The sequence below is a fragment of the Mytilus galloprovincialis genome, chromosome 7, assembly GCF_965363235.1.
Source record: "Mytilus galloprovincialis chromosome 7, xbMytGall1.hap1.1, whole genome shotgun sequence".
Lineage (NCBI taxonomy): Eukaryota > Metazoa > Mollusca > Bivalvia > Mytilida > Mytilidae > Mytilus > Mytilus galloprovincialis.
The window spans coordinates 49,075,357-49,089,720 of record NC_134844.1 but is presented as its reverse complement, the minus strand read 5'-3'; the positions used below and the strand labels follow the sequence as shown (position 1 = coordinate 49,089,720).

General features: G+C 31.4%; 1 protein-coding gene across 1 annotated transcript; it reads left to right on the top strand.

Annotated features, from left to right (window-relative positions):
• Window positions 1-7,989: 7,989 nt before the first annotated feature.
• On the top strand, window positions 7,990-14,217 carry LOC143083174 (Rieske domain-containing protein-like). Its single transcript, XM_076259409.1, has 3 exons — window positions 7,990-8,188; window positions 9,019-9,201; window positions 9,435-14,217. The coding sequence occupies exons 1-3, from the start codon at window positions 8,137-8,139 to the stop codon at window positions 9,662-9,664; spliced, it is 465 nt and encodes a 154-aa protein (XP_076115524.1). The 5' UTR covers window positions 7,990-8,136; the 3' UTR covers window positions 9,665-14,217.
• Window positions 14,218-14,364: the final 147 nt, after the last annotated feature.

The following is a 14,364-nucleotide window of genomic DNA, read 5'->3' as shown; positions in this document are numbered from 1 at the left end:
AAACAAATATGTTTACCGAACTTTACCGTGAATGTTCTTTCTGTCCAACATTCAGTTTTACCCGTATTTTTTGTATTTTTAGGGAGCTACCATTTGATTTTTATGGGGGGGGGGGGGGCTAGGATTAAATAATTGTGTCCTGTCTTTGTAATCTCTGTCCTGCCTTTTTATTTTTCACTCTATTCGGTCCTGCCCTTTTTTTTTTTTTTTAGTTTATCCTGACTTTTTTACCTAAATTGTCATCCTGACTTTTTTTTTTTGCAAGTGTCTCATCCTGCTTTTTTTTTTACTCAATACTCCTGTCCTGCCTATTTTTTTTAAATTTCATCATAGCCCCCCCCCCCCCCCCCACCATAGAAATCAAATGGTAGCTCACTTACCATCAGTGGCCATGCTGATTGGTGGGCCAAGTCCACAGAGTTTTAAACCGGATTCCCTAAGAAAAATTCAGGTAAAAAAAAATTACATTTTGGGCCAACATTTTCTGAGAAGAGGATTTTTTCTCAAAATTTAGGACGAAGACTGGCGGACGACAACGCTCAGGGAGTCACTTCCAATATTCAATTGATATCTTATAGTGTGTCTTTTTTATGTTGTGATGTTTCACTATTTTTTCAGATCAGGGCGAAGGATGGTACATATCAAAACGTTTAAATCCCGTTGCATTTGTTTGCATCTGTCCACAGTCAGGAATCTGATGTTCAGTAGTTGTCGTTTGATGATGCGGTTGATTATATATATGATTGGTGTTTCTCGTTTCTCGTTTTTATACTGATAGATTAGACCGTTGGGTTTCCCGTTTAAATGGTTTTACACTTTCATTTGTTGGGACCCTTTATAGCTTGCTGTTCGGTGTGAACAAAGGCTCCATGTTGAAGACCGTACTTTGACCTATAATGATTTACTTTTATAAGTTGTTACTTGAATGAGAGAGTTGTCTCATTGGCACTCAGACCACATCTTTTATTTTTTTTTTTTATTTTTTACAATTTTGTAAAACTGCTATATTTTGGGGCCAAAAAGGGGCCTTAGCTGGACCTACTCCTTTGCACCAATGAAATAGCTTTTTAACTCTTGTTTTCTTTAGTATTGTTAAATTTTAAAAGTGTTTAATTTAAAATTTAATCTATTTTTTTATTATGAATTTTATATTTTTTCAACAAAATTTTGCTAGTATCAAGGGTTCTATTTAACCGTTTTTGTCTTTTTAGATATTTTTTAATTATTCATTTTGTACTACAACACAATTTTGCAAATACTTTATTTTAGTTTCTGAATTTTCAAAGAGTAAAATTTTAATGCTTAAATATACTGACTGTATTTTACCTTTTATTAATTAATAATTGCTATAACAACACCTATTGTGTTTTGTTTGTAGGCGTAGGTTGAATATATTTTTATCAAATGTTGGCATAGGTTGAAGACACCATCTTTTATATCCATACGATAGGACGTGCCGCTGGACTAGGTAACATTTTCCATCTTGAAAATATGTGAATAGGTGGGGAAAACTTTAAGAAATATTGGATAAGGTCAATAGAGTTTTCATTACTTGGTACTCAGCGGCGGATCTAGAAATTTATGTAAGTCGGGGCCCACTGACTGCCGAAGAGGGGGCCCGCTCCGGTCACGCGTCAGTGATTCTCTATATGGGTTATTTAAAAAAAAAATGTCGAATTTTCAGTACACCCATGCTTAATTTTTTTTATTTTTAATGGAAATTTCAGTTGTAATGGTTTAAATGAAAGCTTGTCGGATTTGTGATTCAGAACATTCAGAATAAACACACCTTACATCTATTTTGATAAGATTAACATTTTATCTAAACCTTTTCTTAATAACCCAAAATTTCTTCTGAAAATGGTAACAGGATCGACAAAATATTGTACCAACGATCAAAAAATGTTTCAAGATTTTCTTGTATGACATCATTAAGATTGCATCTTTTAATATGTTGTTCTTAAAGTTGTTTTGATTTGCTTATGTAGAGGGTTGTTTGAATAAGTAACTTTTGATAAATTTTTCAATTTCAAAATTCGACATTTTTCTAATGAAGAGGTATACATTTTTATAATCTAAAATATATGAAAAGAGTGGGGAAACAAAGCCCCAGCGGGAAGTGCCCTCTATCAATTAAGTATCCGCGATGTTCAATTGTTCTTTTAAATATAATTCTTTGTTATTTTAGCTCCTATATCGTGTAGAAATAATAAAAATGTAAACATTTCAATTATTCAAACAAGGGATAAAGTTTTTAAAATATCAATTTCTTTTGCAGTTGGAGAAAACAAACAATAACATGTTGAATTATTTATATCGTGCCTAATGTTTTGTTCTCAAGTTTATTTGATTAAGTGTGGGTAATTGTAAAATAAAATATAATATAACAAACAGATACTTCCTTAAAATATTGATTGACGGTGTGACTGTCTATAGATCTCTATTCCAATACACAAAAAGTAATAAACAACTTCGTAGTAAAATGTTCACTACCGAATTCCTATATATATGTTCAATACTTTGACGAGAACGAGACCAATATTTTTTTTTTACAATTACGCAACATTGGGGTGAACGACCACGCAGAAAATAGTTGAACGAACCCTATTGGGTTGAATGAACGTTTGAAATCAATGACAAACTGATCTTTCAGAGGTTATTAACCCTAAAAATTATATCAGTTTTAGGACAACAAGGTCACTAAAGGTTAAAAAGAATGATGCGAGGACGCTTCCTTTTTCTCATCGGTATCGATTAGATTTCTATCAACATTAATGAATTACATGTAAAGCATTTGATGTATTTATTTTAATAATGATATTGTTTTAAATCCATATTTGTTTATCAGTAATGAGACATATAATCAATAAAAGTTTGTTTTATTATATATTAAGAGAAATATAGTAGGCTTTGTTCGGGGCCTTTGGTCTCTTGTGGAAAGTTGCCAATCATACCACATTTTTTTTTTTTTCTTTTTTATATTTGTGTTATATTTTAGAAGTACCATACGAGTAGACTGGGGTTGCTGAGGGTAGGAACCTCTGGAAGTGATCATGCAGTAAAAAAAACCCAACAACATTAGGACCTTTTGTCTTATTATATACTTTAAGCGTAATTCACTGTAATTCTGTTTTCGCCAAACCGTGGGACAAGGACACAAACCAGCTCCTTCACCCGTGTTTAGATTCAATAAAAGAACAGCATTGAAAACTAGCCTGGGATCCGGCCCAATCTAGCTGCGCGTCGTAAGGTATACTGACAAGATTAGCCAGGACCCCAGGCTACATTGAAAACATTCATGAAATTGTCGGATCAAAAAAGAAGGCGAACAGTAATATGATTTAAAAAACAAACGAAAGCAATCTATCATGCAAAAACGTTACATTTAGAACAAGCACAAAAGGATTCTACAAAATCCGTTGAACTCTGACCTTTTTTATTATTGTGTATTGACAGATGTTACACCATACATGTAGGTACTGAGGGAAAGGACAATTTCTTTTGGTCCTCACCCTTTTTTCCAAAATCCGTAATTTTTTTGTTTTCTATTAATTTCAATTATTTCGCGTTTTCCTGTATCATTAGAAACATAAATTACTTGTATTTGTAATTTACTATTTATTCCAAGTTCACTATCCACAGCGGTCACTGATAAATTGCACAACGCGAAAATAATTGAAATTAATAGAAAACGATTTAGGAAAAAAGGGGGAGGGATTCTCGTATTTATATAAATGCGGACACTCCTTTGTCATATTCATAGTATACAGAAGTCATGTTTTTCAAGTTACCCCAAAACACACTTAAAAAACTACTGCTTTTAATTAAGAACGACTTTACAAATTTTTTGAAGACCGTTTTTTAAGATGTATTTAAATATATAGAAGAGAAGAGAGAAGATGCTTTATTTCCATAAAATGGGCTCACAAGGAGCATAATATAATATCATTGTAATATAATATATATATATATATACAAGTAACTCTAAGAGAAAAATATTGCACACAATATAATGTCTCTTTCATGGTTTTTGGAATACTCTAACTGTTTAAACTTTTGAATAGCAGAGTAAACAAAATATCTTAATAAGCATTTCTTAAAACAGCTAGCTGCCACCCCTATTAATTGAATGGTATGGTGCAGTCTAGACGATTGGACTTGACTGAGATCCTTGGTTCATATCAGGTCATGATAACCGAGAAGAAAGGTCATTTCAGGTCACTTCAGCAGATCATTGGAATATTCCATCTGACTGACACAGTGACCGTAATCAATGAATGGAAAATAGAATAATCCACGCTAAATTGTCATATTAGACTGATCTAGGATTATACCATTTGCTTGAAACTTGATGATGTAAACAAGTGTATGACGGCAAGAAAAACAAACATTCTCTGTAAAAATAGATAAATTATACTAAATGAGATTTTAAAAAGACATTAGTTTTTAAATTTTGACGAAACCAAACAATATGTTAATTTGAACCGTGATGTAGCTGGGACATATCACATGTATCAGAATGTAGTGACTATATTATAAAAATCAAGGAATAATTATTGTTTATTAAAATACTAGTATACAATTCCTTGTAAAAATATATTAAACTATTAATCATTATGTGTATTTTTTTTTATATATGTTCTATCTCAGACGCCGGGATCCTGAATTTTGATGTTAGGGCACTCAGGGAATTATCATGCGTTAAATATTCATTTAATTTTCAACTGGACGTTATACGGCCATCTATAGCTATAGCCATCCAGTAATGACCCCACTTTGAGAGCATACTTGAACATAAACATAAAACCCTGAGATAAAACATAACAACAACGGATAAGAACATTTTAATAACCTAAAATTAAAATCAGCCAAATTTAAAATACACCATTAAATTTCCAAAGTAGATATACTATGATATCTTAAATTCTGTTAAGATCAGTGGCATGATACTGGCCTATATGACTAGATGTGTGCTTGTAACATGTGTAAAGGTCTGGCATAATGCATGACACAATGTGAAAGCTGTCCGTTAATTTTTTCATTCTTTTGTTGTTTATAGAATACTTAAGTGAATTTATTTACATTTTGTCATGCATTATGCCAGACCTTAAATAACTTACTATGCAGAAGGGGATTTGCTCATAGTTGAAGGCCGTACAGTGCCCTATATATAATTGGCTATATTATCGTCCTTTGGTCATGTTGGTCTCTTGTAGAAAGTTGTCTAATTGGTATATGACATGCACGATTATGTCTGACTTGTGAGATATATATATACCGTTAGTTTTCTCGTTTGAATTGTTTTACATTGTCATTTTGTTGCCTTTTAAAGCGGACAATGCGGTATGGACTTTGTTGAAGGACGAACGGCGACATATAGTTGTTAATTTCTGTGTCATTTGGTCTCTTCTGGAGAGTTGTCTCATTGGCAATCAACCCACATTTTCTTTTTTATATGAAGGTGTCAATATAATTTAACTATCTACCCATAAAATTGAAAATTGAAATGGGGAATGTGCCTAAGAGACAACAACCCGAACATAGAAAAAAAACCAAAACAACAGCAGAACCAACAGGTCTTCAATGTAGCGAGAAATTCCCGCACCCGGAGGCGTCCTTCAGCTGGCCCCTAAACAAATATATACTAGTTCAGTGATAATGAACCATGTCAGCTTATAAAATGTACTGCAGTGCAAGAACCTTGAATGCAGTTTGCACAAATGGACTCTGACTTTTTTAGGGGATATAAAAAAATATGTAACACATAAAAAAAAACGACAACCACTGAATTACAGGCTCCTAACTTGGGACAGGCACATACATAAATAATGTGGCGGGGTTAAACATGTTATTTATTATCATTATTAGGCATAAAAAAATTTTTTGTGGAATAGAACTTGGTACGAGGCATACTCTACTGAGTCGAGCGGTAGAACCTTACCCAGGTGAAAAAATTAGAAAAGGTATTTCAAATGGTTGTACAATACTAAAACAAACACAGGAGACATATAGTCCTGTGGATTCTTTTATTTTCTATGGTACCAATTTTCTTGGAATGCTGAAACCTTGCATTTTCGTGCATATTTGATTTCGTGGTTCAGCCAAAGTCTGGATACAACTTTATAGAAGTTTGTTTTCGTTGAACATTTGAATTCGTGGTTTACTTGTACCAACGAAACCCACGAATATTGGTATCCAACGAATAATAATGAATCCACAGTATACAATGTTTCTGAAGACACTAAGGGTGGATGTTTTTGAAATTCAATTATGTTTTGGTTCTTCACGTTTCTGACCAATCTTAGCAAACATATATGAATACTAGTAGTTATAAATGCCATAATTTAAATCATGAATAACATACGTTTTTAGATGTGGCTCAATTAACAATGAAGGCGAGGAGACACCATGCATATATATCATATGAAAACTTGATTCTAGCTCTTCGAAAGTTAACACTGCTCCGATAAGAAAATAGCTGGTACCTAAGTTAGCTACTCAGCCAGGCATGATACTCAAGTCAGCTACTCAATCAGACATGGTACCTGAGTCAGCTACTAAGCCAGGCATAAAGTTCAAAATACTATAGCATTATTACTAGAACTGTGTCAGGGCATTTTATGGTTAGGGCACATTTAGGTGGTTTATTTTGAATTATGTTTTTGGCTAAGAGGTCACATATCTAGGTAAAGGGTCAAGGTTAGGGTTAATGCATAGCTTAGTTGTCACGTAAAGTACCGCCATGGGGTTAACATGGTTAAGGTATCAAAAGTCATTTACCTACAATAGTTTTTTTCTCGATGATAGAAACTATATTAATATAAATCTGTACCACGATTAAGTGTGTGGAATAATATAACTCATTTGTCATTATATTATTTAATACAAAACGGTAAAAAAAATTACATCCATATGCTAATAAATTCTCCAAGTGACGTGTTGGATATTCAGGAACACGGCGTACATACTATGAAATTATGAACACTTGGAGAAACTAGTCGAAAAGTATTTGACATAATTTGGTGAACCCTAGAAATTTATCAGAGACGACATGAACCAAAATCCAAATGTTGATGAACGTGATTGATTGATTGATTGTTGTTTGGTTGCCGTTAATGTACATCTAGTCGGGCAAATGCGCCCGTTTCATGCATGTTTAGTGCGATGTATGAAGTAAAGCCATCGGTAAGTTATCTTTCGGACATTTATTTTACATGTCCAAAAACTATTAACAAAAGTGTAGAAAAGAATCCTAAATAGAATAAATACATTTCCAAAAGCTAGCACTGGCTGTGACGTTGAGATGTCGGGGAGTAGTAACCTGCTCGTCACAAGTTGGCTTGTCAGTTTTAGATGCATGGGACTACTCAGTTTAACTCAGCCATGTGTTTTATAGTATATATAGTCTTAGGTCTTAGTCTGCGCGACGAAATACGCAATAGTGGACAATATTCTCCTCTCAGGCCGCATATATTGTAATGAATAAATTACATAATGTCATGATTTACGTTGTATTATGTTCTGCCTTCGCGGCGTTCTAGTTCTCTTCGATGCAACAACATAGAACGACTTCTGGGAAAGCATGATACTTTTCATTTCTGGGTGCCGTGACTAGCCTTTTGCCGGTGACATGCCAAGGACAGTTCTGTAACTTAATCCCATTACTGGTCGATATTTTGTAACTGTTTTGCAGTTCAGGGGAAATTAGCAATTGATTCAAATTGACATATATACAGATGACAGACTGAGAGTAATGATCAGGTTTCTGAACGATATAATAAAAGATTAGAGAATAAGGGTCAAAGAAGATAAAAAATAGAGAAAAATTGTTGAAAAAATTCAAGAATAAAGAAATAGAGGCCCCAATCCAGAACTTAGTGTTATGACCAAAGAAGGCTAACTCAGTTTTTTTATAAGTATGTCGGTTTCCGGAAAGAAAGATTGTTAGTTCCGACACCGTTTCTTAAATTACAGTTATTTGTCCTTGACTCAAATGTAAATACAAACAAGGGCGCCAGAACATGTGTTTTTAAAATGCTGAAAACATCAATTGATATACATCATGCATCAAGATGAGGAAGTCATATATGAATTTCAAGTTTAATAGACTGATTTGACCAGAGTTAGAGGCCTGAAATGCAAAGCAGTTACAAAATATTCATTCCTGTTGATGGGATAAAATACTCTGGTACCATATGGAAATTTAGTAGCTCTAAATACTTCTATCATGAGTCCATGTCTGATCTATACACTAAAATTTTCATTTGGGCATGCCATGTTGGGTATCTATGTATACCCCTGAACAACTAGATATGACTTTTATTTTGAATTACTATAAAAATAACGTACTAAAAGATAACATTGTTTTCAATGCACACATCTTACAGTTTGTGGTTTCTGTAAACTGTTTACGTACAATGAACATGACAAAGTATGGTATATGATGATGATATAAACATAATTTTATCAATTATTCTGAAACAACTTTTCAAACTTTAACCCACTTGACAATTTTTAGATAAGTGTTCCAGTTAGGATTTTGAATGGTTACTCACACATCATGAAGCCAATACTATACATGTATCTGCCAACCTGGGAAACTTTCAATGAGGAAGATCTCCACTCAGCGACAACAACTAAGGGAGATTTGAACGAAAAACATTTTCAAACTAAATGTATGTCTATGACATGTATTTCATTTTAACATCTCTTTAATCATGTTAATTACATGTACTACATGTATGCTTAAGGTTTATATAATAATTCATCAGGACATAGACAAAGTCACTATGAACTCTTATTACTGACTACATGTACACAAAAATGTACCTGTTTCCCTGAAATGTTGTGTTGTGTGTTTAAACTAAAAAGACAAGATATTTCATCAGCTACATGTACATGTATAAATATAGAACACATTTCTGACTTGTACTTATACATGTGTGATGTACGTAATTTAACATTCATGGTAACTTTAAGTCTTTACTCTATAAATTTATCTAACTTTATATTTTTCAGATTTGTTTGACTGGTCTGATCCTTCACAAAAATGTAAAGTAGTACAAACTTCAATACAGCGTCCTGGTTTACTGCGACAGAATAGTAGAACTGGTTCCTTAATCAACTGTAATGAGCAGAAAATAGCCTTGTTCAGACATGGAGAAGATGTTTTTGCCATTAATGAAAAATGTCCACATGCAGGTGCATACAGTTAGATGTACATTGTATTTAAAATATAAATAATTATAAATGATCTTGCTACAAGTGTATATTGAATTGCAGATACTTAATGAACACCTTAGTACACACTGTTTTTTCGGTTTATTTTTTCTCTCCAACTTCAGGGATTTGTGAACTGATGTTTATTTTTTCATAACTAATTTTGTAACTGTGTACAACTTTGATATACAACTAACCACATGGTTTTGTTTTAGGTGGTCCACTGCATTTAGGAGACATTGAAGAAATGCCAGATAATACTTTATGTATACGATGTCCGTGGCATAGTTGGAGATTTGATTTACTGACTGGGAAAGTAAGAATGCCAAAGGGACAAAACCGTGAAGCCAAAGTTTATCCTGTCTCTGTTGGAGAAAATGGAAAACTCTCTATAGGGTTTGATGAATTTAATGCTAGATATTTTAGTGGAGACATTGATTTTTAATCATAGTTGGTAATATTAAGGTAACCAATATCCAAGAAGATGAAAGGCTGCAGTCAAGAAAAGAATGTTACTCCTTGACTTCAGAGAGGGTAGGGAAGACTGCAGAAATATGTAAAAGAGTTTATAAATTATTTTCAGAAAAGATACAGAAAATAGCAGTGTGAAATTGTAATTTTAAGATAGCCTTGTGAAATTAGCTCTTAACCATGTTATTAAAATGTTCCATGTTAGTTATTTTGTTAAAGACAGGGATTTATCTATTTGTAAACAAACATGGCTACTAGTAGCTATAAGTGCATACATGACAAATATTTTAGTTTTTAGTAATAAAAAATTGTATTTATGGATGTATGATTCATTTTCAAAGTAGCTTATCATACATGTAGTTATCCTTTTCATCATGAGTTATTAGATTGTTTTTAATTAATTTATCTTAGTTACTGCTAATATTAGATTATTACATGGCATTTTTCATATCGCATGTATTATCAGCCCTAGGTTCAATATCAGCCCAAGAGCCGCATGGCTCAAGGGCTAATATTGACCGAGGGCTGATAATACATGAGATATGAAAAAGTAACATGTTATGATCTTTTTATCATATGCTTCAACAGTAGAGAAAAATAAAAGATTCATATATTGATCCTTTTACGTGGTTCCAGAAAAGAAGTTCAAAGAGTGAAAATTTCACAAACGTCGGACACCAAATTTGATGCATTTGATATGAAATCTTTCTATCATATGCCTCAACAGAGAAAAAACAACATTTTAATATGGACAAATCGACAAAAGAATAATTCAACACTATAATGAACACAGTTTGGAAAAGTCAACTTTTTTTTAAAGAAACATATGTTTGAAACTTTAAAAAAATGCATTTATTTAATAATTTTTTTATTTTTTTTTTAATTTCATTTTTTTTATTGTACACAATATACTTTCCTGTATCCAAATAATTGTTTAGTACACTACTTTGTAATGTTTTTCACTAAAAACGTAGCATGGAGGTGTATTTTCCAGAATTTGTCGAGTATCACCGGAATGCCATGCGATAACCTTACGGAAAGGCATGTGATAACAATCGTGATAACAATGTCATAAAAATATAAGCTTTTTTGTACTCGGCGCAAAACAGGGGAAGGGCTCAGTAGAACCTCGCGCTTCCCCAGTTTCTCAGCCTCATACAAAAAAGTTTATATTTTTCTTTCATTGACCTAATATTGTATATATATTTGGTGGGATAAAAATTTTGGTGGATTTCTTGGGTATATCATCTTCGCTAGCCAAGGGTTATGATCCACTCCCGTTCTCTTCACATATATGTGAAGCACAAAATTTTAATGTAAGCAGAAGTAAATGAAATCTGAAGGCTTGTATGAGGACTTTTGCAAAACTTATATACAGACTTTTGCAAAACTAAAGAACATTTTAAGTTTTAAATTTGTTATGAAGTTTTGTTTGTTTTTTAATTTGTTCTGTAATGCTTGTTTGATTGTCTTTTTCAGTTTATACATGCTGTATAAACATGCAAAGATAATAACTGAACTATCCTTGTAAATATGTGCATTGTTTTTGATGATTTGAATTACAGTATATTTCTAGTCCAATGTAGAGTTTTTATCATACCTTGTACATACATGTTATATATATAGTTTGTTACAGTTTTTGTTATGTATCTCATTTACTTATCAATGTTGTGATAGACACTTACAATTATTAAAGAGTAGAAGTTGTTGAAGGGTCAGAAAAGATTTCAAACGTAAGAAAAACTACAAAATAGCAAAATTTAGAAAGAAAAATTATTCAAAAACACCAAAAGCATAACAATTTGAAATTATTTTTTTAATTCCCTAAGATCAAATGTACTTGTACAGAAGTTTTTTTGGCAACTTTTGTGATTGTTGCACATTTTTATGTTATTTTCATTTGAGTTTAAAAAAAAGTTATTAATTCCATTTTCGCCTTCATTCCTGGAATAACCAATAATTTGTTGTGTTAATGTCATTGAATTTTATAGGGCATGTTTACATATGAAGTCAAACATATTCAAAATTAAAAAAAACTTTGCTGCTATTGTGTTTTGTTTGTTTTTAGAAGAATGTCACATTTTATAGGCATTTTTTACAAGTATTATTATTCTTGTTTTTTCTTGCCAAAATTTCACATTTTATTTTATAAATGTACTAAATGTTGGTCTCTGTAAGAAAAGTTTATTGTATCATTCGTCAAATCTTACTCTTGTATTATCACAATTATTTTTAACGTGGAAGGTTATGGCAAATTTTACTACCTCAGGGAGGTAGAAATCTCAGTTTCTCACCCGATTACAAAAATACAGAAGCAGCTCTTGAACATGTCAAATAAACAATACTAAATTTCAGAGTGAATCCCAAAAGCCACCAAAAATTTAAAAGATTGTTAGAAATTGTATTGGCTGTTTTACTTTTATGTTTTCTGTGATGGTTATTAAAGATTTTAAAGAAGAGGGGAACTGGATAAAAAAAATGTGTTTTTTTCTTTCTTTTAGTGATGTTATTTTGTTATGGAACTTGTCAATGTTATTATTATAACTTGTGATTTGTGATTTAGTTGTAAATACAAGTTGTTTTTAAACACATATCAGTTTTCTGCAAGATTTTTTTTCTTCTGGAAAGCAAAAATTTATCGAATGGTAGTCTCTCTTGTAAATTTTTTAACTATGCCTTCACATTTTAGATATTATTGCTTCAGAGATGATTTTTGTATCTTAAAGTTGTTGATATACTTGTCCTTTAGGCTTTTGTCTCTTGTGAAAAGTTAAAATTCCAGATCTTTTTATTTTGAATTTTTATGTTCAATGGGAGATAACCCACAATTTGTTTTATATTTTTTTGTTTAAACAGTAGTTACAAAATATACTACTGCATTTAATGCAAGATTTTTCATGTTTTGATGATGCATCAGATGATAAATTTCATTAGCTATATATAATTTAATAAATTGAATTTATTCAAATATTAATAAAAGTCACACGAAATTAATATTTTGTTCTCCAGATTTTAATTTTGGAATATTTTTAACTGTTTTTTTTTTGTTTTAAAAAAAAAATAACTTTAGCTCACATCGATATTTTAAGATTGGAAAAACAAAATGTGTATGTTATATATTTCTAAAACAATAAAAATGTTTTAATATAAGGATTATATGTCAGGATGATAAAGTGTCAGTTAATGAAAGAATTACTCCCCATGCACATGTTTTGTCTTCTTAAAATCCCATAGAAAAAACCCAATTAATTTTGCAAAGTCACTGACCATCAATCAAATTAGAAAGCTCAGTGATAGGTTTTATTTGTTGAATATAAATATATGTGGTACAGATTTCAGTCTGTCTATGATAACAAAATTAAAAAAAACAACATTGGCATAAAAAATATATAAAAAAGTTAAAAAAATGTCACTATTATAGACAATAACTCTTTATTGTTTCTTCAAACCTTGGATCTGTTAATAATAAATCCCAATACCAAAGCACTATCTACTAATCATAAGCTTCATTCAAGAGGGGGGAGGACCTTTTTTGGGATGTAGGGATCTGGTGTTTTTAAGCTCGGGATTTCAGGATTGATCCTTTTGGGAAACGGTAATTCTTTTCAAATTTTGGGATGTCGGGATCTAAATTCCTTTAAATTTGGGACCTCAGGACTTCATGTTTTTTAAGTTTTTAAGACCGGGATTTCCAGATCAGGACCCCTCTGAACCCCCTTCATTCAAGGACAAACAGTGCATTGGAACCTTTTTTTATGTCATAGTTCTATTAAGAGTCAGAGGAAGAAATATTTTTTCAATTACTGCATATTATGTTTTATAATGATAATGGTTTTAGGGCATACTTAAGTTTTATACAGATTTTATATTTTGTTCATTATAATGCTTTATTGTTAAATAAAAAAGATAGTTGGATAAAAATGTTTTGTTGAAAAATGGTGAATTTGTGTAAAAGAATGTGAAGAAAGTTTAGCTTTTTTTTGTAGAAATTTAAGTTACAAATTTCAGAGTTGATATTGGTGTCTTATAGTTGTTACAATCCTTTTCATTTGCTTTTTGTGCGATTGTTGTCTAATTGGCAACAACATCACATCTGTTTATTTTAGAATTTTATGTTCGTTTGGAGATAACCACAATTCACAATTATTTTTTAAAATGATCTTTAAACAGTAATTTTGAAATGTACTACTGTATTTGATGAATGATATTTCATGTTGAAGACTATTTCATGCATTATATGTTTTTAAAAATTCTTAAGCTACATATTGTAGTAATGGTCAATATCAAAGCCCTAACTTCTTAGGTTTAGGTTCATTCAAGGACAAACAGTGCACCAACATTGGAACCTTATATTGTGTCATAGTTTTGTGGAGGTTCAGATGTACATGTAGAAATATTTTTCAATTACAGCATTTTATGTTTTATAATGATAATGGTTCTAGGGCATACTTTTAAGTTTTATACAGATTTATATTTTGTCTTTTATAATGCATTATTATTAATAAACAGAAAATTTTAAACATGTTTTGTTGAAGAGTTGTTGTACAGGTGAATTTGTGTAAACTAATTAGTTTGACAATTTTAAATAATCTGGTTGTTCTTTTCAAGTCCATCATAAAAAGTCAAAGTCATCTGTTATAAAGTATGACATTTTTATAAAAGATAACCTTTTAA

Bases quoted from the DNA above. Each gene is read 5' to 3' on its own strand.
- LOC143083174 (XM_076259409.1), top strand. From the start codon at position 8,137: ATGCAAAGCAGTTACAAAATATTCATTCCTGTTGATGGGATAAAATAC. The intron at 8,189-9,018 runs GTACCATATGGA...TATATTTTTCAG, and splicing joins TGATGGGATAAAATACTCTG to ATTTGTTTGACTGGTCTGAT. The intron at 9,202-9,434 runs GTGCATACAGTT...GTTTTGTTTTAG, and splicing joins TGAAAAATGTCCACATGCAG to GTGGTCCACTGCATTTAGGA.